The following is a 23,872-nucleotide window of genomic DNA, read 5'->3' as shown; positions in this document are numbered from 1 at the left end:
TCTAAAGAAGTATCCAGACACAGGCCTTGCCAAATTTCTGCGCCCAGTCCATATCAGGGTTGTCCTGGTATTCATGAGGGTCCAGGGACCCTCCAATCCTTCCTTGTATTCATACCCATAAGAAAAAGGGTCTGAATCCAACCTGGGGTTAATAGATCCCATCGAAGAAGAGGGTGGCGGCCGACGTCACTCTGAGTCGTCGGGGATTAGAATTAGGTTTGACATCGATAGTGGGCACAACCGATGTCAGAGCGTTGACGGCTGAGCCGGGGAATGTCTTGACGGTACGACCGGTGTTGGTGCAGATCCAGTAGCGGATCCGGAAGGCCCCATGGAGGCCAGAGCCGCCGGCTCGGAACCTGAAGGGCCTCCAGCTGAACACCCAAGGACAAAAGGCGCCAGAGGAGGGGCGGACTGCCAAAAAATTAAACGCATGGCCTCAAAAAATTCTTTTAATTGGGCAGGGGTCATCCCGGCTCCAGGAAAGTCAGAGAGGCGTGGACCCAGAAGTAGGCTCCGAGAATGGAGGCCTGGAGCGTCGCCGCTCCTCCTGTGTCAGCCGAGCAGCAGGGTGAAGTCAAAGGATGCCAAGCCTTCTTCGACAACTTCTTCTTCTTACCTGAATGACCCAAAGACTTGGAGGACAAGGAGTGGTGGTGACTCCACAAGTGGTCTCGAAACCTTCCTCTCGAGCGAGACTAGGAGCAATGCGGATTCGAGCGCCGGGCCACCATAAGCTTGAGAGAACATTCCCTCAAAGCCTTCGGGTGCTGGCCTGGCACTCGTAACACGACTTTGGGTCGTGGTCTCACTCCAGACACCACAAACAGACCTGGTGTGGATCCGTCACTGACATCATGTGGTGAAAGGCCTTGCAAGGATTGACGCCGGTCTTGGGGGACATTTCGACACACCAAAAACTCAACAAAAGTGTCTAAATAGGTCAAAAATTGACCAGAGTAGCTATCTGCGGGCCAGGACATGGTGTGAAAAGAAAAGAACTGACGTCACCACACAGAGGCGGGGTCTATGTACGACTCCCAACATCATCACGGCGACGTCTATACCCTTGGAGTCCACCAACGCCATGTGACGATGCACAAGGGTATGCTAAAAAAAAATCTCCGGATGCAGTCTCATGCCTAGGGGAAATTGTAAGGTAAGGCATTCTAAGGTAAGGAATCTGCAACTAGAAGTCTCCATCAGATGTTAAAGCCTGTAGTGACTGCTTCTCATTACAGTTTTGGACCCTTGATACTGTTAATATCCTCGAGTAATTGATGCCATTGCTCTCTATTGCATGGGGCCATCTTGCACTAGGGGACTCAAGAATTAGGATGTCCAAGCTACATACTGGCACAGAAATTGCCACAGTGGGGCCTCAAGCGACAGACTTTTGACCCTGCTAGCTCCATCCCCCACTTGACCAGTGATTGTAGCAGCCTTCCGGAATCCAAGTGCCTCTAAAAGTACTAACACTCAAAAGATATACCAGTGGAAAATGCAAGATATCAGAACTTTATTAATTACTGTACACTACACCACAGTCTAAGAAGGGAATCGGAGCCAAGAAAGACTCTTTCAGTACAAGGTCTAGCTACTAGGATCAGACAGGGGTTTGAAGGTTTGATTAAACGGCAGACCTAAGAATTATTTAGGTAAAAAAATGTAGGTTCCTTTTGTCAATTAGTGGACAATTGAATTAACCTCAAAAAGTATCTAAAGAATTTTTTTTAAAAAGAAGTCACTGTACCATTAATTCTGTGTGTGGGCAAAGAAAAGCTGTATAGCAGTACAAAAAACTACTTTACATGTAGTATGAGGAACTACAGACTGTAAGCCATGTGTGACTCAAATCTTTATCTCCAGGTTTTCTAATCCACGAAATTCTTACGCATGGGATACTTATAAGATTAATACATGTTAGAATTAAAACATCAAGTTGTGATATTTCCTTTGGTTGGTTCTAGTGCCTGCTTGTTTCACAATTCCCTCTGAAACCATTTGTGCAGACATGTTCCACTGACTAAATCAGATAAAAAGAATTCTACGTCTGTGTCAAAGCCATAACTCAATGCCATAAGTCAGTAACAGTTCACAATAAACAGCAATATTATTGTGGTAGACAATTTGTTATTGCATCAAACTCAGCTACCACAGTGTTTGCGATACAGAGTGGAATACATTTAACACCCCTGCATTCCAGAGCTTCACAAAGTCTGGTTTGAATCAGAAAGGATAAAACTCATAATGAGAATCTTGGACTTTGCAGGGATGATTCTTACAGTGCAAGCAGGGAGACAGAAACATTAGGGAAACAGGCTTCTCACTTGTTGGATGAGCTTAGGGCATGCCTTATTAAGCTTCAATGGCTTAAGCAGAGTACTTACCAAGGGCGCTCAGATCAGCAGACAGTGTGGGACCTTTACAGATTCTGGGGAGGTGTGGTTAGTTCATGCTTTGAATTGAATAGCATAGTTTTTGGCGCACTGCAATACGAGTTACGTTTGGAGAACTGAGGTGGCACCCATAAAATCAAGTTCCAATAGAGAAAGTTGGTCATTACTATTATATCAAAACAAACCTTTATGAGAGGTATTTATGTGGTGTATGATGCGCAGGGAGGCATAAAAGTCCCACCCAAATGCAGACTTTTAGTGACTGCACAGAAAGATTAATTATGAATGACAACCATGCAAAAAGAAGCGAGGTACAACCGATGAGGCCTAAGAGCATCAGTTTCATTTCTAAACAGTTGACAAACAGCTGCAATCAAACTGACAAATGTCCCAAAAAGGCTTCCAACAGGAGATGGGTGAATTGACACACTGAAGAATGTACACTTCTGAAAATGGAATGCTTGGAAAACTGAGAAGTCTGCCCATAGGAGGGAGGATGTCATGTGGCTCTCCAGCACAACTGAGGTGGGGGCTTTAACTGTGTCAACTGGTACACAAGGACCAATGTGGCTTCATCCTCGGCTGTAACACGGACATGAATCTTCTGTCTTATGCATGTCTTGCACGAGGTGGAGAACGGAGCCCAAGAGCTGGCTCAGGTTTCCATAGATTTGAAGAAAGCCTTCGACAGGGTGGACTGGGATTATCTGTTGGAAGTATTGAGGGTGATGGGTCTATACTTATGTCCCTATTATGGGTGGGTCGCCACAGTAGAGTGGCTTTGACCACACTCACAAGATGATATGTGGACGGGGGCCTGGAGTCTCCCAGGTTAGACCTTATTACTACACAGCGCATCTTCAGTACAATGGCTGGCAGAGGGAGACCACTGGGAGAAGCGATTGGTGGCAGGCTTGGTCGCCTCAAAGCGTCTCCCCGCAGCACTGATGGATGGGGCAGGAGTAGCAGGGGACCTTCTTTATGTAGTACATTACACATCATAGATATGGTAACAATATACAAAGGTGGTTTTACGGAGGGAACCCTTTCATCGTGAACTCCCCCTCTGGGTACTGGCCCGGTACATCAAATGTTGACGAATATGTAATTTCAGGCCAGGACAGACAGGTGTGCCCTATTGGGGGATTTATACCCTGGTGAATATTTTATCATGTTTGAGCAAGCTTGTGATGCTTTTAATCTTGGCACGGGGCATTTCCTCCATTATGCCAGATTTGTCGAAGTTGCCAAACAGACCTGGCCCATGTATCCAGCCATTCCACCGCTCTTGCGCACACTGGATGTATTATTGACCTGTGGTGGGGGAAGGCATTTGATCACACTACTCTATAGACAAATGAGAGAGAATGCGTTGGGACTGTCACCCAGGGCGTGTGTTGAATGGGTACTAGATCTGGGCTCTCCATTGGCTGACAGTGCGTGGTCTGCTATATGTGAGTGGACACATACCGTGTCTGGCAATGCCCGATTTAAGCAGGTACAATATAATTTTCTACACAGGACTTACCTGGCCCCTAAGGCTCTCCATTGGATCTTTCCCACCCGGCCTGAAATGTGTCCTCTTTGTGGCACACGCAGGGCAGATCTTCTTCACCTGGCATGGGGGTGTTAGACAGTACATGTTTATTGGACAGGGGTGGTGACAGACCTGCAGAGGGCTACGCACCTGCAGATTGACCATAACCCAATACATTGTTTGTTGGGCCATATCAAAAAGCCCAAGGGTCGGAAGACTAGCTACATATTCCTGCAACTGGCAATAGTTCTAGCCTGGTGCAGGGTAGCCATCCCCTGTATGGGCCAACACGCACCCATGTGTGATCAGTGGTATAGGGACATACTGGAATGGACACTGGCTGAAGAGGGGCACATGAAGCAAAGCCAAAGAGATAAGAAACTAGAAGATTATATCGTGGCATACAAGGCAGCGTGTGATGCATTCTTCAGACTAAAGGCAGAAATGGTGACTTTGGATAGTGATGATGGAAAAACGGGGAGGTGGTTGGTGTGTCATAGGTGGGGGAGATGATGTGCTAATTGTGTGGGAGGGGTGTCCTTGATGACTGCGGAATATGCGGTCCTGTATTGTAATGACATGGAAATGAACCTCGTGAGAATCCGCTGTCTAGACATTGGTGAATCTCAGCGTGTACTGACATATTCCGCTGCCCATGCTGCTGTCTGTTGGTAACAAAACTGAAAAATAAAGGTTATATAAAAAAAGGAAAAAAAAAAGGTGGGGGTCCTGAGAAGGTTAATTCATTAAAAAAAGCAACAGTTGGTGACTCTGGACAGCGCTCCACAACCATTCGACTGGGTTTGCACAATATAACTACCAACTTAAGTACAAAGAGGAGACAGATGGAGAGAGAAAAAATATGTTTGTGTTTCAGATCTGTGACAATTTTAGAGTACCACGTGTCACTGCTGACACACACACACACACGAATTTTTACAGCAATAAGTAAACCATTATAATTTACCTTCTAATCCTCGTTGCACTGGGGTCCCACTGACACACCAGCGATTGATTCCTGCCAGGCGTAAGGCCATTTCTGCCGCCTACAGAAAAACAAAACATGAAGGCTTTTGTGAGAAAAAAAATGTAAAGCAAAAAAAGTTGATAGGAATGTTTTTTTGCATCAAATATCAACTCTCAAATTATATTCCCAATATGAGTTTTAAAATTACCAAACATAATTTAATAAAGACTAATTTAATAGACAAATTAAAAGGACAAACCCTACAACCGCTGAAAAGAGAACCTGTAATTCAATAATAATAAATTCTGCTCATTTAGTGGATGGTTTACTAATTCCAGCTGACCACCGGGTAAGCCCCTAAATGCTTTTTAACACTCATATTGCTGGGGACGTCATCTAAGTCCTGGGAAATCAAATTGGTTCAGCAAGAAACTGACAAAGCATGGCATGATATACGGGTATGAATGGTGTTCGTGCACTTCTACGTGCAGCAATAAAATCTAGATAGTCTTAAGTAACTGGTGGGAGAATTTACAGAGACCAAACAGTCATAAGACCCAACACACCAAATGCACCTCTGGTATGAAAAACTCCTTTCTAACAAATATTATTGTTTCTGCAGCATCTTTATCAGTGAAAAGTTCGCAATAGAATGCATTATGAATCCTCATTTTCTAAATCGCCCTAGGAACCAAGTTAGATTAGAAAACATTTCCATCAATTGCTCCTGTGCACCAATAGGTGGTGGTGCTGGACTTCGCAGCATCTTTGTCCGGCCTCCGGAAGTGACAGCGTAGAATTATATACGGTGCCGGTGCTCCACACAAACATCAGTTTACCTTAAAGCATTTTCCACACTTAGCTTTTAAGCATTAGTACATACTGAAAAATTAGACATTGTTCAGGATGGAACATAAAGCTTTCTTAAAATATAAAGTTCCCGTAATGGGTAGGAAGACGTGCAGAAACAGCATTCTCAGGGGTCGGTAATAGCAGGCGAAGGAGTGGACAGAAGGCCAGGAAGTCAACTAACCAATGTCCAGCACTGGTACTGCTGTGGCTAAGGCAAGTGTCAGCCTCAAATAGTGGTCCTCAAATGGAAACGTCAATAGAAAGAAAGCAGGAACGTGAACACATTTATTTAGGGGAAATATATACATAACTGCAAGCAATAAAATGGCCTTACACTTAAGGTCATTTCATCTTTGGAAAATACATTAAATTATAATTCAGCTAAGAGCATTTAGTATTTTGTCAGATTCGGCTGACAAAAGCAGAAAATCACCTTTAAGAGTCACAATTATGCAACGGATCATTAGAAGGTACACATGATGTAAGTCAGCACTATAGTCAAATACAAATGTCCTGGCATATATGGAAGCAATACATATTTACTAAGGGTCTGATGGCAGCCGGTTACTCCATCACGAACATAATGGATATCTCATCCACTGTATTACGATCTCCATAGGCTGCTATGGGATTGTAAAAGGACGAACAATGTATCAGTCACGTTTGTGAAGTAACTACCTCAGCTAAACTATAAATCCGGTCCTCAACCTTTCAGTAAATGGATCTCAAAGAAAAAGGGAGCTTAATGTTATTTTGTGAATATGAATAGAGCTGCATAATTTATAAAATACAACTTGTGGACAGTTCTTGAGTAACTATAAAGCACAGTGCGCAACTCTCAACAAGGGTACAGTGATGACGAGTAAGCAATAACATCTCAACTTCCCACTGGTATAGTGGCATACTGGGTGTTCTGTATCTTACATGGCTCAAAACTATCACTTCAAGAGAGATCTCAACCTTGAATCGACTGTCTCGGAACGGCTAAATGTGAAGCTCAACGCTATTTTGATCTAGAAGCAAAATCTTGTTCTCTTTCTACAAAAAGGGCAAAATAAAAGCATCCACCAATACTTTCACCAACTGAGAAGAATACTTGTGCACTGTCGTTTCCTCTGCCAAAGGACCACCAGATTCATCATTGTTAGAAATATCATGTTTCAGCTGAAAAATATTTATATTATGAGGAGAAAAGGAAGGCCATACAACACATTCAGTGTTTTCCTAGGTGAAAGGACAATGCAATAGATATAATAAAACAGCACCGCAAAAGTGGCTTTTGTTAGAAAAATAAAACCATGCTGACGAAAATGTATCTAGGTGAAAGTGCACAGCTGCAGACCTCGGCAGCTAAAATAACATGTATGAAATATGGCTAAATTAGCTATACAACAGTGGTGGGTAGATTTAGGACAGGGAGTAACCAAGACCTGTAAGATGAACACTGAAAGATCCTGCCCTGCAAGTGAAAGCATGTAGTCTAAGATGTGCAGCCAGGGGAACACCATAGGATGCGGAGTTGTCATCGGAATGGTCAGACATAACAATCTGTACCCGAATGTTCTGCACATGGGGGTGAAGTTTTAGGCAGAGGTATGTGCGGTGTTGAAATACCCTCCAGATATCAAATGACTCATAGGGCAAAAGGGCCAGAATGAAGTATTAAGATTCAAGTTTTTAAAACCAAGAGAGTGTAACAGCTAGGAGACCAATTCAGAAACCAAAGAAGTTAAAGAGGATGTGGGGCATGGTGAAAGAGATCCTTTAGAAACCCAATTTATCAGCCTTTGACGGTGAAGAACAATAGGGATGATGCTGCTCATGCATTGACTTTAATTTCTCAGGCCCATTAATTACTAAATAGATGGGTGGTGCTAAAGTAGGCAATGGACGGCTTAATGTCGCCAGTACAGAAACAGTGGGAAACAGTTGGACAATGCGAGGGATAGTGCCTGATGCACTTTTTCTTCTCAGGGTTTGGCTCCTTTTTAAGAGAGATAACACTGCAGCAGATCTCTGGAGACAATAGGAGCAGGAAAGGAGAGAAACTCCATATTACCAACAATGACTGTAGAATATTGTATGATATTCCCTATTCGGGGGGGGGGGGGGGGTGAGGTTTGTTGTTGGACATGACTGCCTTTGAAAAAATACTTCTGCTGAGGGTATTCTAGTTAAGTTTAATGTAGGCTTGAACTTCCGTGCCAGACTACTGCATGCTGAGCCATTAGTAGATCAAGAGTGTTACAATTTGCAGATGTGGGAATCTGAGCCAATGTGGGCTTTATTGCTACTGAGGATGGCCCTGCTGGCTTGTGCACCAAGCTTGTGCATGATTTTTGCAGTGAAGAAGGAAGCACTGTCGGTTCTGAAGGTCTCAGTCGCTGTTGATCAAGGTCTGAAGGGAGAGGTGGCCCAAGAAGCAGGGTTTTTATGCTCTAGACTCAGCTCAGGGGTGGTGTTCTGCCTCTACACACAGGTCGAGGGTGGTGTGGATGCCTAACATACTCAAGACAGTCTTCTTCAGTGGTTGTGAAGAAGCAGGGCCCAGCTGTTGTTCACCCCCTGATTTGGAGGGAGAGTTTGCCTACAAACTGGACTGGACCAGTTAGGCCTCTGAGAGTCCAACCTCTTCCTCTGCTTCGACAACGTGCTCCCAGAAGATGTTGGGTATCGGTGAACTCCTGTCAGCTTTGTCCAATTTCACCATCACTCGTGTCAATACAGATGTATTTTGATCAATCAGATTGTGAGGTAGGCCTCGCATGTAATGCCATCGTGCTCAGGGCAGAGGCAGCGACTGCAGACCTGATGATGGTCTCTCCAGGGAAACCTGGAATGACACTGGATGCAGTACTGGAAGGGCCTCTTTCCCATCAATATCCTCGCATTCTCGTCAACATGGTTCTCGAGACAAGGTGGAGAGTACCCTGGGATGGGTCCAAGGTCCTCGCAGTGAAGTGTTGAGAGAAGCACTCTCTTCGGTGAACCTCAGGTGGAGAGCAAAAATGGGATTGGGACTCTGCAGCGGTGTGAGTGGGCCTGGTGGTAGAACACTGTTGAGTGCCGAACACGGAGTCCAATTGGTACACGTTCTAACACAATGGCGGAAAAACAATCTAACAATGCAGCCAGTGCCCATGCACATTGCCAACTGAGGGAGGAAGGACTATACCTTGTGAGCCCAACACTAGATGGAAGGAGTATGCAGAGCATGTCTGTCTGTCTATCTTTCTATCTATCTATCTCTACGTATTACCCACTGGCAGTCCCCAGTAGGTAGTTATAGTTAGGACCTAGTTTCCATAGGAAGAGCGTTTTTGTTTTGTCAATAACTTTGGCGCTGGCTCTTTAATCTTCACTAAAGTTTCAAAACTTATACTTCAGTGGGTGCAGCTGCTGTTTTGAATGTTTCGGAATGATCCATCAAGCAGGGGCTGTTAAAAAGAGGGGGCCCCAAAACCCGTTTCCCCCCAGGCATTTTCCCCATAGAGATTTTGAACACGACTTCAGCCCGAACCGCAGGACGGAATTACACCAAATTTGGCAGAAAGCTAGCTCTTGCTCCAGAAAGCGCGCTTTTTGTGATGTGGTGTAAATCTGTTAAGTAGTTCTGGCTTTATTAGAGATTAACAAATATAGCTATCCAGGGATGCGGATCCAACTGACCCCATGCCGATATCGGATTGGCTGTTAGGAAGTGTTTTCAGTCATCTTGGTACGCTGCTCCAGCCGAGTCACACAAAAATAGTTAAAAAAAAAAAAAAGGGTAGGGGCAATGGTAGGGTCACCTTGAGCCTCTAGCCTTGGTCTAGGGGTCCCTCAAGGACTGCACCAGGGCAAAAAAACATTTTTTTTTAAATCTCAGAAAAATACGCAGACCCAGATCTGTGGACATTTCTGAGATAAAAAAAAAAAAAAAAAAAAGCTGGCCCTCCACCCTTTTTTTTATTTTTTAAATTGCCCCTGGGTGGGCCAGGTCCCGGGGTCCCTGGGGATTGAAAAAGGAGGAGGGACGCTTCTATTAGCTCCAGGGATCACCACCTCCCAGGAGCTATGATGCAAAAGTATGGGGGTGGGGCAACACACCCCGCACTCTGGGCACCACCACCTCCCCTGGGCAAACTTTATTTAAAACAGGGGAGGCCTTACAGGCCTGACCCACACCCCTGGGGACCGCCAACTCCCCGGGGCTAATTCTGAAATGTATGCAGGTGGTCCCGTGCTGCCCCACTCACAGCCCACCACCTGTCTGTCTGTTGCAGACCAAGGGGACCACCACCTCCCTGGGGCCAAGTTTAAATGTTGGGGGGGGGGGGGAGGGGCTACCGATGCCCCGCATAGAGCTAATAATCACCCTGAGGAAGTCTCCCCAAGGGCCGGTTCCTGCTATGTCCCAGGTTGCCAACCCCCGGGACATAGCTGTTTGCTGTGACTTGGCTAGAGCTTTGACAGCTCCTGCCAAGGTTGAGCAAACACTCTGCTTTCAGTGGGCCTGAGCTGTCAAACAGATCCCGTCCGCTGGAAGCAGAGGTTTCATCTCTTTCTCTACCGGTAGGCATGCGGGCAGGAACAGAGATGAAACAATTGCTTTTGCATGTTTAGCAGCACCCTCTGTGTATAGGAAATGCTGGCTCCCGCAGGACCGCAGAAGCCTTGAGGCTCCCCCTGCCATCCCATTGCTTTGGGGGCACCTAAAATAGATGGCTGGGGCCCAGGGATGGGGTCTCTGGGGCCAAAATCAGCCCTAAAAGGACGGACATGTGGTGCCCCTTTTCCATTTACTTAATGCTAAGCCCAGGGGAACTGGGTCCCCAGAGCACAAATCTGCCAGGGGAGTGGGGCCGCCCAACCCCCTAGGTGAGGACAAGAACGTACTCACTTCTTGCACACAGCTACTGACACCCACACAGACACTTATACACCCACTCACATACCCAGTGACACCCTCTCACACATTCTCACACCCAGAGAGACAGGCTCTTCAGCCAACTCCCACCACACATGGCCAAAGGCTTTGCCTGGGAATGAGTGGTTATAGGGGGTGGTGTTTGGATTAACGTTTAGTAATGAAAATTACTTTATGTTAAAAAAACATAGAAATTCACTGAAAAACCAAAGGTTACAGAGACATTATTATACTTAGGAAATAGATTTTAAAAAAAAGAAAATAGAAATTCACGTAAAAAAACAAAGGATACAGCATTGTTATAGTTAGATTCTGAATTTACTTGCACAAAACCAGAGATATTCAGCCGGTAGAGTTATTTTAAGAATTATAACTCGCACCCTTAGGTAACTATAAGAGAGGACCTCCCACACAAAATTATTAATGCCCCCGGGACCTGGCCCACCAAGGGGCCTAAAGCTCAGGAACCTCTGCTTGTTTTTTCTTTATATTATTATCGCAATTTCGCAGCAAAAAATACTTTTAAGCAATTGCCCCCTCCCACCAGAGTAAAAGGTCAGGGTGTCCCTACCATGGCCCCTCTTCTTTTTATTTTTTTACTTTACTGGGACTCGGCTGAAGCAGAGTCCCAAGATGGCTACCAACACTTCTTGGTCTGAAGTACTGCCAGTCAATCAGAACTGTGCATTTCCCTGCACAAGCTCCTCTTTGTTCGCAAATATTTTGCAGAGATATACAAACTTAAACTTCCCTATATTTCTAAAGAACTACTGAACGGATGAACACAAAATTAGCAAATAATCAATCTGCATACCGAAAGCTAGCTTTCTGCCAAATTTGGTGTAATTCCGTCCAGTGGTTCAGGCTGTAGGTGTGTCTAAAGGTCCTATGGGAATTAACATGGGAAACACAACTTTTCTGATTACCCCCCTCCCCCTTTTTTTCTGAGCCCCTGCTTCACGGGTCCCCCAGAAACTTTCCATGCGCAACAAGAATCAACGCAACACTTTTTTTGGAAAATTTTGTGAAGATTCAAACGATGCCAAAGATATAGGCAAGTCATAAAACGCTTTTTCTATGGAAACATGGCTCTAACTATAATTACCTAGTGGAGACCGCCACTAGGTGATATATATATATATGGAAAATGTCACTTACCCAGTGTACATCTGTTCGTGGCATAAGACGCTGCAGATTCACATGCTGTGCATACCCCGCCATCTAGTGTTGGGCTCGGAGTGTTACAAGTTGTTTTTCTTCAAAGAAGTCTTTTCGAGTCACGAGATAGAGGGACTCCTCCCATTTCGGCTCCATTGCGCATGGGCGTCGACTCCATCTTAGATTGTTTTCCCCGCAGAGGGTGAGGTAGGAGTTGTGTATATATTAATAATGCCCATGCAATGGAGTGAGTATGGTCACATAATGTGACTAAAAGTATTATATTTACAAATTTACAAATGTATGAGTTTAACTTTGATCAACTTACACCGGCTACAGGCTCCCGGGGAGGTGGGAGGGCGCATGTGAATCTGCAGCGTCTCATGCCACGAACAGATGTACACTGGGTAAGTGACATTTTCCGTTCGATGGCATGTGTAGCTGCAGATACACATGCTGTGCATAGACTAGTAAGCAGTTATCTCCCCAAAAGCGGTGGTTTAGCCTGTAGGAGTTGAAGTTGTTTGAAATAAAGTTCTTAGTACTGCTTGTCCTACTGTGGCTTGTTGTGTTGTTAACACATCCACGCAGTAATGTTTGGTGAATGTATGAGGCGTAGACCATGTGGCTGCCTTACAGATTTCTGTCATTGGTATATTTCCTAGAAAGGCCATTGTGGTGCCATTTTTTCTAGTGGAGTGTGTCTTTGGTGTAATAGGCAGTTCTCTTTTAGCTTTAGCATAACAGGTTTGAATACATTTCACTATCCATCTGGCAATGCCTTGTTTGGATATTGGATTTCCTGTATGAGGTTTCTGGTAAGCTACAAACAATTGTTTTGTTTTGCAAAACTGTTTGGTTCTATCAATGTAGTACATTAGAGCTCTTTTAATGTCTAATGTATGTAATGCTCTTTCAGCTACAGAGTCTGGTTGTGGAAAAAACACTGGGAGTTCCACAATTTGGTTTAAGTGGAACGGTGATATAACTTTTGGCAAAAATTTGGGATTTGTACGTAGAACCACTTTATGTTTATGTATTTGTATAAATGGTTCCTGTATGGTAAAGGCTTGTATTTCACTTACTCTTCTGAGTGATGTGATAGCTATTAGGAAGGCTACTTTCCAAGTTAAGTATTGCATTTCACAAGAGTGCATGGGTTCGAATGGTGGACCCATGAGTCTTGTTAATACAATATTGAGGTTCCACAAAGGGACTGGTGGTGTTCTCGGTGGAATGATCCTTTTTAGGCCCTCCATAAAAGCTTTTATGACTGGGAAACTAAATAGTGAAGTTGAATGTGTAAATTGCAGATAAACTGAAATTGCTGTGAGATGTATTTTAATGGATGAAAAAGCTAACTTAGATTTTTGTAAGTGTAGTAAGTAGCTTACAATGTGTGTAGCGGAGGCGTGTAATGGTTGAATTTGATTATTATGACAGTAATAAACAAATCGTTTCCATTTATTTGCGTAGCAATGTCTTGTAGTAGGTTTTCTAGCCTGTTTGATGACCTCCATACATTCTTGTGTGAGGTTTAAATGTCCGAATTCTAAGACTTCAGGAGCCAGATTGCTAGATTGAGCGATGCTGGATTTGGGTGTCTGATTTGTTGTTTGTGTTGAGTTAACAGATCTGGTCTGTTTGGTAGTTTGATATGAGGCACTACTGACAGGTCTAAAAGTGTTGTGTACCAAGGTTGTCTTGACCAAGTTGGTGCTATTAGTATTAGTTTGAGTTTGTTTTGACTCAGTTTGTTTACTAGATACGGAATGAGTGGCAGAGGGGGAAAAGCGTAAGCAAATATCCCTGACCAACTCATCCATAACGCATTGCCCTTGGAGTGAGGCTGTGGGTACCTGGATGCGAAGTTTTGGCATTTTGCGTTTTCTTTTGTTGCGAATAGGTCTATTTGCGGTGTTCCCCAGTTTTTGAAGTAGGTTTGTAGTATCTGGGGATGAATCTCCCATTCTTGGATCTGTTGGTTATCTCGACTGAGATTGTCTGCCAACTGGTTCTGAATTCCTGGGATGTATAGCGCTATTAGGTGAATGTGATTGTGATTCGCCCAATGCCAAATTTTTTGTGCTAAGAGACACAGTTGTGATGAGTGTGTGCCTCCCTGTTTAAGTAATACATTGTTGTCATGTTGTCTGTTTTGACAAGAATGTGTTTGTGGGCTATTAGCGGTTGAAATGCTTTCAACGCTAGAAACACTGCTAGTAGTTCTAGCTGATTTATGTGAAGTTGTTTCTGTTGAGTGTCTCATTGTCCCTGGATGCTGTGTTGGTTGAGGTGTGCTCCCCACCCTACCATAGAAGCATTTGTTGTGATCACGTATTGAGGCACTGGGTCCTGGAAAAGCTGCCCTTGATTTAAATTTATATGATTCCACCATTGTAGCGAGGCGTGTTTGTGGCGGTCTATCAACACTAGATCTTGTAGTTGACCCTGTGCTTGTGTCCTTTGTGTTGCTAGGCACTGTTGTAAGGGCCGCATGTGTAATCTTGCGTTTGGGACAATGGCTATGCATGAGCATGAGGACATCATGCCTAGTAGTTTCATTACTAATTTTACCTGATATTTCTGGTTTGGGTACATGCTTTGTATAACATTTTGGAATGCTTGTACCCTCTGTGGACTTGGAGTGGCAATCCCTTTTTTTGTGTTGATTGTTGCTCCTAAGTATTGTTGTATTTGACACGGCTGTAGGTGTGATTTTTGGTAGTTTAGTGAGAAACCTAGTTAGTGAAGGGTTTCTATAACTTTTTTTGTGTGTTGAAAACACTGTTCTTGTGTGTTGGTTTTGATTAGCCAATCGTCTAGATACGGGAACACGTGTATGTGTTGCCTTCTGATATGTGCTGCTACTACTGCAAGGCATTTTGTAAATACCCTTGGTGCTGTTGTTATTCCGAATGGTAACACTTTGAACTGGTAATGTACCCCTTGGATTACAAACCTTAAGTATTTCCTGTGTGAGGGATGTATGGGTATATGGAAGTACGCATCTTTAAGATCTAATGTGGTCATGTAGTCTTGTTGTTTGAGCAAGGGGATTACGTCTTGAAGTGTTACCATGTGAAAGTGATCTGATTTGATGTAAAGATTTAGTGTTCTGAGATCTAATATGGGTCTTAGGGCCAGATGTAGGTAGGTAGAAAATTGCGACTTGCAATTTTCGAGTCCGTGCGACTCGTAAATTGCATGTCACAATTTGGTATGCAGAAAGGTGTCTCAGACACCTTCTGCAACTCGCAATGGGGTCACAAAGACCCACCTCATTAATATTAATGAGGTGGGTCGCATTTTGCGACCACTTTGCGAGTATGGGCACTCACGGGGATGGTGGCCTGCTGGAGACAGCAAACCACCATGTCCGTGACTGCTTTTTAATAAAGCAGTTTTTTTTTTTTTTCCTATCTGCAGCCCGTTTTCCTTAAAGGAAAACGAGCTGCACTTAGAAAAAAAAACGAAACCTTTTGTTTCGGTATTTTTCAGAGCAGGCAGTGGTCCATAGGACCACTACCTGCTCTGAAAAAGGGCCCATTGCGACTGGGTTACCATCCACTTCAAGTGGATGGTAACTGCGATTTCATTTGCGACCGCAAAATTGCATAGCGTTGCGAGTCGCAAATAGGAAGGGAACACCCCTTCCTATTTGCGAGTCAGAAATGCATTTTGCGAGTCGGATTCGACTCGCAAAATGCATTTCTGCATCTCGTAGAGGCTTTTGCGCCTCGCAAACTGCGTTTTTCGCCGTTTGCGAGTCGCAAAACCCTTGGTACATCTGGCCCTTAGAGTTTTGTCCTTTTTGGGTATGAGAAAGTACAGGGAGTAAACCCCTGTTCCTTTCTGATGATTGGGTACTAGTTCTATTGCATCTTTTTGTAACAACGCTTGGACTTCTATCTGTAATAGATCCATGTGTTGTTTGGACATGTTGTGTGTTTTTGGAGGCACATTTGGTGGTAATTGTAGGAATTCTATGCAATAGCCATGTTGGATGATGGCTAGGACCCACGAGTCCATTGTTATTTTCTCCCAATTTTGGTAAAATTCTGTTAGTCTCCCCCCCACTGGTGTTACGTGTTGGGGATTTGTGACACTGAAGTCACTGTTTGTTTTGAGGGGTCTTGGGACTTTGGAACTTCCCTCTAGTTTTGGGGAACTGTCCACCTCTGTATTGTCCCCGAAAGCCTCCTCTCTGATACTGGCTCTGGTATGTGGGCCTGGTTTGTGAAGTTGAGGGTTCTGTGGTTTGGCCCCGAAAACCCCCCTCTAAATTGTGTCTTCCTAAAAGTGCCTCTGCTCTGTGGGAAGTAGAGCGCGCCCATGGCCTTGGCTGTATCTGTATCTTTTTTCAGCTTCTCGATAGCTGTGTCCACTTCCAGCCCAAACAACTGCTGTCCATTAAAAGGCATATTAAGCACAGCCTGTTGGATTTCGGGCTTGAATCCTGAGGTGCGCAGCCATGCCTGTCTCCGAATTGTCAACCCCTGTATTTACAGTTCTTGCAGCTGTGTCTGCTGCGTCCATTGCTGAACATATCTGGTTATTTGAGATACTTTGGCCCTCTTCTACCACTTGTTGTGCACGTTTTTGGAATTCTTTGGGCAGATGTTCAATAAAGTGTTGCATTTCATCCCAGTGGGATGAGTCCGGTGTCAGTTGCTGGTGTCAGTTGCTGCGTAATGTACATAGGGTCTGTTGGTGGAGGCTTGTACTTTTTTTCCACCCTAGGAGTGATGGCCCTGCCTTTAACGGGTTCTTGAAATATTTGCTTTGCGTGTTTCAACATTCCCCGTAGCATCGGAAGACCCTGGTACTGACTGTGTGTGGACGACAGAGTATTAAATAAAAAAGTCATCTTCGATAGGTTCAGCATGCAGTGTCACGTTGTGAAAAGCAGCTGCTCTGGACGCCACCTGCGTGTAAGCAGTACTGTCTTCAGGTGGTGATGGTCTTGCAGGGTAACAGTCGGGACTGTTATCTGACACAGGCACATCATAAAGATCCCATGCATCTGGGTCATCTTGGCTCATGCTTCTGTGTGTTGGAGACTGCACAATAGGTGGACTAGCGATTGGTGATGATTGCGGTGAGCGTTGAGGTGATGGTGGCGGAGTTACTTGCTTTGCCACCTTTGCTTGTGGTGGTTTATCCTTCTCTTGGAAAGCCAGTTTCCTTTTCATCCTTATAGGAGGGAGAGTTCTTATCTTCCCTGTCTCCTTTTGGATATGGAGCCTTCTCTGTGTATAATCTGGCTCCCCTGCTTCTAGCTCTTGGCCGAATTTATGGCTTTGCATTTGTGGCAAGCCCTTGCTCCTCGGTGTAGGAACTTGTTTTCAGCTCCGAAGCCGGACGTTTCGGTATCGAAACCTTTTCCACCGTATTTTTCGACAGGCCTCACAGGTATCCTCTTTGTGTTCGGGAGACAAACACAAATTACAGACCAAATGTTGATCTGTGTAAGGATACTTGTTGTGGCATTCGGGGCAGAAGCGGAATGGGGTCCGTTCCATTAGTCTTGTAGACGCATGTGGTCGGGCTGACCAGGCCCCGCCGGGGAATCGAAACCCCGAAGGGCCACCGTAGCTCTTCAAAATTCGGTGTCGATCTGTGATAACTAACCCGATACCGAACGCAAACAATACCGTTGAATTTTTCCGATATCTAACTAACTTTCTGAACCGAAACACTGAGCGAAGAGGAACACGTCCGAACCCGATGGCGGAAAGAAAACAATCTAGGATGGAGTCGACGCCCATGCACAATGGAGCCGAAATGGGAGGAGTCCCTCGATTCTGTGACTCGAAAAGACTTCTTCGAAGAAAAACAACTTGTAACACTCCGAGCCCAACACTAGAATGCGGGATATGCACAGCATGTGTAACTGCAGCTACACATGCCATTGAACATATGTATATATACATTACCTAATGGCGATATACACAAACACACACACACACACTCACACACACACACACACACACACACAGTCTGAATCAGTCATATATTCACTGAAAAAAAACAAATGTTAAGGGGACATTATGTTTAGAGGAAAATGTCAGTTAAACCCCGCCATGCACAGTTTTGTTGTTATCAATGACAGAACATGTCATAACTGATGTAATAAGTGGCTAAATTACAGTGTATGGCAAGGGTGGGCTATCTTAGGGCACGAGATACAGTTCCTTGAGATAACTATTACAAGGAAAATGGCTTTTTGCAGGTTTCCACCCCACTTTTTGCCCCATTTGTACTACTAGCTGCTGATTTTTTGACTCTGAGAAGGCACTGAGGCCTGCTAACCAGACCTCAGTGCCAGTGTTCTAAACCCTTACAAAATATATGTCAAATTGGCTATACCCAATTGGCAAGTGACTTACTTACAAGTCCCCTGTACATGATACCCAGGGTACCCAGGCCACATAAGCCAGTGTCTCTACCTAGGATGCAGCACTGTTTGTGCCACCCTGACGGTGACAAAGAGCAAAATGGCACTCCGCCTGCCACTGCAAACTGGAAGAAACAAGGTACTTACCTGTACACTCTGGTTCTCAAGTATTCATAACTTTCATAGAGTTGCATGCTTGAATCTTCCCCATCGTCATGGTGGGGTCCCACTGTAACAGCAATAAAAAAAGCAGTGCAAACATGTAGGCCTTAAAAGCCCCACTGAAAACAAGACATTGTTACCCAATTGACCTTGTTTTAATGCACTCAAACATCTGCCAATCAAAGCCAAAAACCTGAAGCCCTCATCCCCTGCAGAACCACCATTTCTCACATTTCTAGCAGATGTGTAAATAGAAGAAATTAAGAGGTATAACAATGGAGAGCCTTAACGGGGAGGAGGGTGGGTTGTACATGAATCTACAAAAGGTATCAATACTTGAGACCCACTGTTAGAAATGGGCTCTTTGGTTGGCAGTCGGGCTACCCCCTGTGTGCCCAGGACGTAACTGTTACGTCCTGCACCTGGCCCTCAGGGGAAGCGCTGGTGCTCGCATCCCCTTCCACTCCACTCCCGCCCCCCCCACCCCCATCTAATGATGTCAGTGCACAAACGTGCGCTGACAGTATTAGAGGCTGCCGGAAGCGCAGGAAGCTTCCTGCGCGTCCACCAAGAAGGAGGTAAGTTTCTCCTTGGGCCGTGGGGGGATTGGGGGATTGACTCAAAAGATGCATCGGGGAAAGGAATGGAAAGGGTTTTCCTTTCCCTCTATGCCTCTTTTAGCATTCCTGATGCCCGATCGGGCAGTAGAAATGCTCACTAGGCACCAGGGAATTTGTTGTCTGTGCGTGTGTGTTTTGGGCAGGGGGGGGCGGCCCCTTGGGCAAAGGTCACTCTCCCAAGGGGGGCATTATGTTATATGCCGTTTCTGCCCCCCCGGGGGCAGATTGGCTAATTATTTTTCAGCTGATCTGCCCCCAGGGGGGTAGGGGCCACAATGTCACCAGGGATATGTTTTTTTTTTGTTTGTTTTTTGTGTGCGGGGGTCGCACCCCCCAAAGGGGGAGAAACACCTTTAGGTAGTTCTCCCTCCTGGGGGGCATATCAGCCTTGTTTTTTTGGCCCATGGCACCAGGGATTTTCTTTTTTGTGTGTGTGTTTTTTGTGCAGGGGGGCCAGGCCCTTGGGCAAGGGCCGCTCACCCAAGGGGGCATAATATTTTACGCGGTTTCTGCCCCCTTTGGGGGCAGATCGGCCTAGTATTTTTTATAGGCTCATCTTCCCAGGAGACCACAAGACACCAGGGATTATTTTTTTTTTTTTTACTGTTTGGTGGGAGGGTGTTTCTCAACTGGCGAAGTGTTTGCATTTGTGATTATAACAGTTTATTTCTCTTTTTTGTTCTAGTTCAAAGCTTTTGCTTCTTTTGCTGTGGCTCATTTTGGCAGTGGCTGACCTGTGGTTTGCGTAGTTGCATGTTTTAGGTAAGTAAATTTACTAAAAATGAGTATTGCTGCCATGCATGAATGACATGTTTGTAGGTGGTGTACTAAATGCAGGATTGTGTGTGAAATTGTCCTTAGATTTGTGCACAATATTTGTGTTATCTTATGTCTAATATGCTTTTCTTTTTTCTTTTTAGTGGGATATCATTGGTGATTGCTGAGTCTGTGCAGAGTAGTTGATGGTGAGTCTAGCTTTTTCAGGCAAGTGAGTGGTATAGTTTTTGAATACATAACTCTTTGTAACAAAGCCACACTTTGTTTATTCCTTAATTTAGACAGTGCTGGTTGTTGTTGGCGTATTTGTCTCTTTCCACTTCTTAGAAAATATCCTGGCTAGCCGCAGAGTGACCGCTCAGCAGGTTGTTGGCATGCTTTTTGAGTCGTCTTCTGACCATGATTAGGAGACGGACTCTGCATCTGAGGCAGAGGAGGAAGAGAGATAATCTGGGAGTGAACTTTCTGTCCGAGAGGAATCTTCTGATGAGGAAGCCACTCTCAGTGCAGATGAAGGGCCTGTTTTCGAGGAGGACATCGATGCGCCAATGGTGCAGCAGCCAGCGGCTGAAAGGTTTGGAAGACCTGACACGTGGGTTGCCCCAAACATGGAGCAGCCACAGTTGCCTGCCCTTACTAGTCTCCCAAGGTGTAGAGTAAATACAGAAAACCTGTCAATTTCTTTGAGTTGTTTATGGATGATGTATTTTTGGAAGAGATTGTTGAGCAGACTAATTTGTATGTGGAGCAGTATTTGAGGGACAACGCTGCCAGACTTAGGCCTCAGTCTAGAGCTACCCATTGGATTCCCACAAATTTGGAAGAGATGAAAAAGTTATTGGGTTTGACTTTTTTGATGGGGTTGATAAGGAAGCTGTCACTGGCTTCTCATTGGTCTACTAGTCCCTTGATGGCAACAGCTATATTTCCCTCAACGATGACTTGTAATCGATATTTACTTCTTATTCGGATGCTGCATTTTGTTGACAATGCTTTAGAGCCTTGCCACGAGATCACCCCAAATGTGACCGTCTTTTTAAGATTAGGCCTGTCCTTGACCATTTTGTAGATCGTTTTTCAGAGGTCTATGTGCCAGGCAAAGAAATAAGTGTGGACGAGTCTTTGGTCCTGTTCAAGGGTCGTTTGGTTTTTAGGCAGCACATTCCCAGCAAGAGGGCACGGTATGGAATTAAATTGTATATCCTGTCAGAAAGTAGTACAGGATAGGTTTATAATTTCCAGGTCTACACTGGTAGGGATTCCAGTATTGACTCCCCCGGTTGTCCGCCCACTTTTGGAGTTAGCGAGAAAATTGTGTGGAAACTTGGTAGACAAGTGTTTAACAAAGGTCACCATTTGTATGTAGATAACTTCTACAATGGAGTTCAGTTGTTCAAGGAGTTGTTCAGAGTGGACTCTGTTGCTTGTGGCACAATCCGCTCTAACCGGAAACGCTATCCAAGGAAGCTTGTCTGTAAAAAACTTGAGAGGGGACAGTTCAGTGCCTTACGGAATGATGAGCTGCTAGCTCTGAAATTTGTAGACAGGAGGGATGTGTACATACTAACTACCATCCATGATGAGAGTACTTCACCTGTGGTTGGTTGGGGTCAAGTTGGTGACGTGCACAAACCTGTGTGCATTTTAGATTACAATAAGCACATGGGTGGTGTTGACAGAGTAGATCAGAGGTTGGAACCCTACACTGCTGTTCAAAAGTCTTACGTGTGGTAAAAAAACGTCGCCAATCCATTTGTTCAATCTGGCAACTTTTAATGCTTTTATAGTGTTTAAGGATTGTTCCCCTGAGTCAAGGATGAAATTTGTTAAATTTCAGGAGTCAGTGATAGAGAGCCTTGTTACAGTGGATCATGCAAGATTTCCTAGAGTAGCAGTTGTGGAGGATGTGGCTAATTGAAAGATCGCCACTTTTCTGATCAGATTCCACCCACTCCCAAAAAGACTTTCCCGCTAAGAAATGTAGAGTTTGTGCCTGAAGAAGTATCTGGAGGGAAAGCCGGATATACTGCCCGGACTGTCCTTCAAAGCTTGGGCTGTGTGTGGCAGGCTGTTTCCGGAGGTACCACACCAAAAATATTTTTGGGGAAATACCATGAGCGTAAACTGCCTGTATTATATTTTCATATGTACAGTTTCACTGTTGACATTACTGTCATGTATTCAGTTAGAGCTTTTGTGTTCGTAGTTTTGTACTTATAATTAGTTAGTGGTTTCTTTGTTGTTTAAAAACAAAAACAAAAAGTGATGGCGGTGTGCATGGAGTGGCGCTTGGCTTGTGGTGTGCGTGCAGTGGTGCTCAGCTGGCAGTGTGCGTGGAGTGGTGCTCGGCTGGCGGTGTGAGTGGAGTGGTGCTTGGCTGGCGGTGTGCTTGGGGTGGCGCTTGGCTGGTGGTGCCAGCTAAACGCCAGTCCACACACTCCCATCAGCTGGTGTGATGGCTGTATCAGGCATGTGGGCATATGAAAGTGATGGGCCCTTGAATGACGCTGTCTGTTGATGCGAGTGTTGTAATTGCTGGGCCCGCGGATGGCGGTGTGAATGGTCTTGTGCATGTCATGTATGAAAGGTGTGTGAATGGACTGTAAAGCGGTTGGTGCCTCACGAGCTGCGAGTCATTGGCTCAGTTTTTTGGCCTTTCAGTTATTAACTGTGCATTTCACTTTTGTGAAATCTCTTGTTAAAAAAATTTGATCTACTGAACTATCACTCACCCTCGTGCCAAACCCAACCAGTATGTGTTCTAAAAATGACAAAAGCTGCTCTGCTGTAATCAGGCGTCGCAGCACACCCGTGACACACTAGGTGTCTCGGGTGGGACCTCCATGATGAAGCATGCCACCAACTTGGTTGGTGGGTGAGGGGTCTTTTTAACATAACCTAAGTGTGTTCCTTTTCACAATTTTAGGGTTTGGAACATCACAGAAGTATGTGGACACATCAAAATGATCTATTGCAAAACCTGTGTTTGTGGGGGACACCTATGTTTTTGGTCCCGGGTGCCGCCTTTATCTAGGGAAACCTACCAAAGCGAGACATTTTTTAAACCTAGACACCCCAAGGAGTCCAGGGAGGTGTGGCTTCCCTGGATCCCCCAACATTTTCCTACCCAGACACCTCTGCAAACCTCAAAATGTGCTTAAAAAAGCATATTTTCCTCACTTTTCTTCGTAGGATCACCGCTCCAGCACACATTTCCTACCACCCAGGGTTCCCCTCAGTCTCCCAAGTAAAATTATACCTCACTTGTGTGGGTCACCAGAGCAGAGTGAGCCTAAAGATGTATAAAAGAAAAATATGTGCTTATCAGCTCGCTGTGCTATCCCCTCAATCTCTACAGGTTTTTGGCCTTTTTCTGTTGCAGGCAACTGGGCCACCCACACAAGTGAGGTATCATTTTTATCAGAAGACTTGGGGGAACGCTGGGTGGAAGGAAATTTGTGGCTTACCTCAGGTTCTAGAACTTTGTGTCACCGAGATATGCACATAACCGAAAAATTTTTTTTTTGCCAAATCTTGATGTTTGCAATGGATTCTGGGTAAGAAAACAATGGGGGACCAAAGCAAGTCACACCTCCCTAGACTCCCTCGGGTGTCTAATTATCAGAAATGTTTGGGATTGGTAGGTTTCCCTATATGGCTGCTGAGCCCAGGACCAAAAACGCAGGTGCAACCCCCCCACCCCTGCAATAACAGTTTTGTATTTGATCATTTTGATGTCTCCACATGGTGTTTTGGGGCATTTCCTTTCGCAGGCACTAGGCTTACCCAAACAAGTGAGGTACCATTTTTATCAGGAGACTTGGGGGAACGCCGGGTGGAAGGAAATTTGTGACTCCTTTCAGATTCCAGAACTTTCTGTCACCGAAATGTGAGGAAAAAATGTTTTTTGGGCCAAATTTGTAGGTTTGCAAAGGATTCTGGGTAATACAACCTGGTGAGAGCCCCACAAGTCACCATCTTGGATTCCCCTAGGTGTCGCGTTTTAAAAAATGTGTATGTTTGGTAGGTTTGCTTAGTTGCCTTAGCTAGGCACTGTGCAAAAACCCGCTCTGTTTTCTTTGGGAAAATGT

General features: G+C 44.9%; 1 protein-coding gene across 3 annotated transcripts in view; it reads right to left on the bottom strand.

Annotated features, from left to right (window-relative positions):
* The window catches only part of SHPRH (SNF2 histone linker PHD RING helicase), a 746,219-nt gene that overhangs the window by 427,425 nt on the left and 294,922 nt on the right, over nt 1-23,872 (bottom strand). For all 3 annotated transcript variants that reach the window (XM_069235239.1, XM_069235238.1, XM_069235240.1), the window contains exon 11: nt 4,904-4,982. In XM_069235239.1, the coding sequence (XP_069091340.1) occupies nt 4,904-4,982 (79 nt within the window). The remainder of the gene's footprint in view (nt 1-4,903; nt 4,983-23,872) is intronic.

The sequence above is a fragment of the Pleurodeles waltl genome, chromosome 5, assembly GCF_031143425.1.
Source record: "Pleurodeles waltl isolate 20211129_DDA chromosome 5, aPleWal1.hap1.20221129, whole genome shotgun sequence".
NCBI lineage: Eukaryota > Metazoa > Chordata > Amphibia > Caudata > Salamandridae > Pleurodeles > Pleurodeles waltl.
Note: the sequence above shows the minus strand (reverse complement) of the source record. Positions and strands in the feature narration are given on the sequence as shown.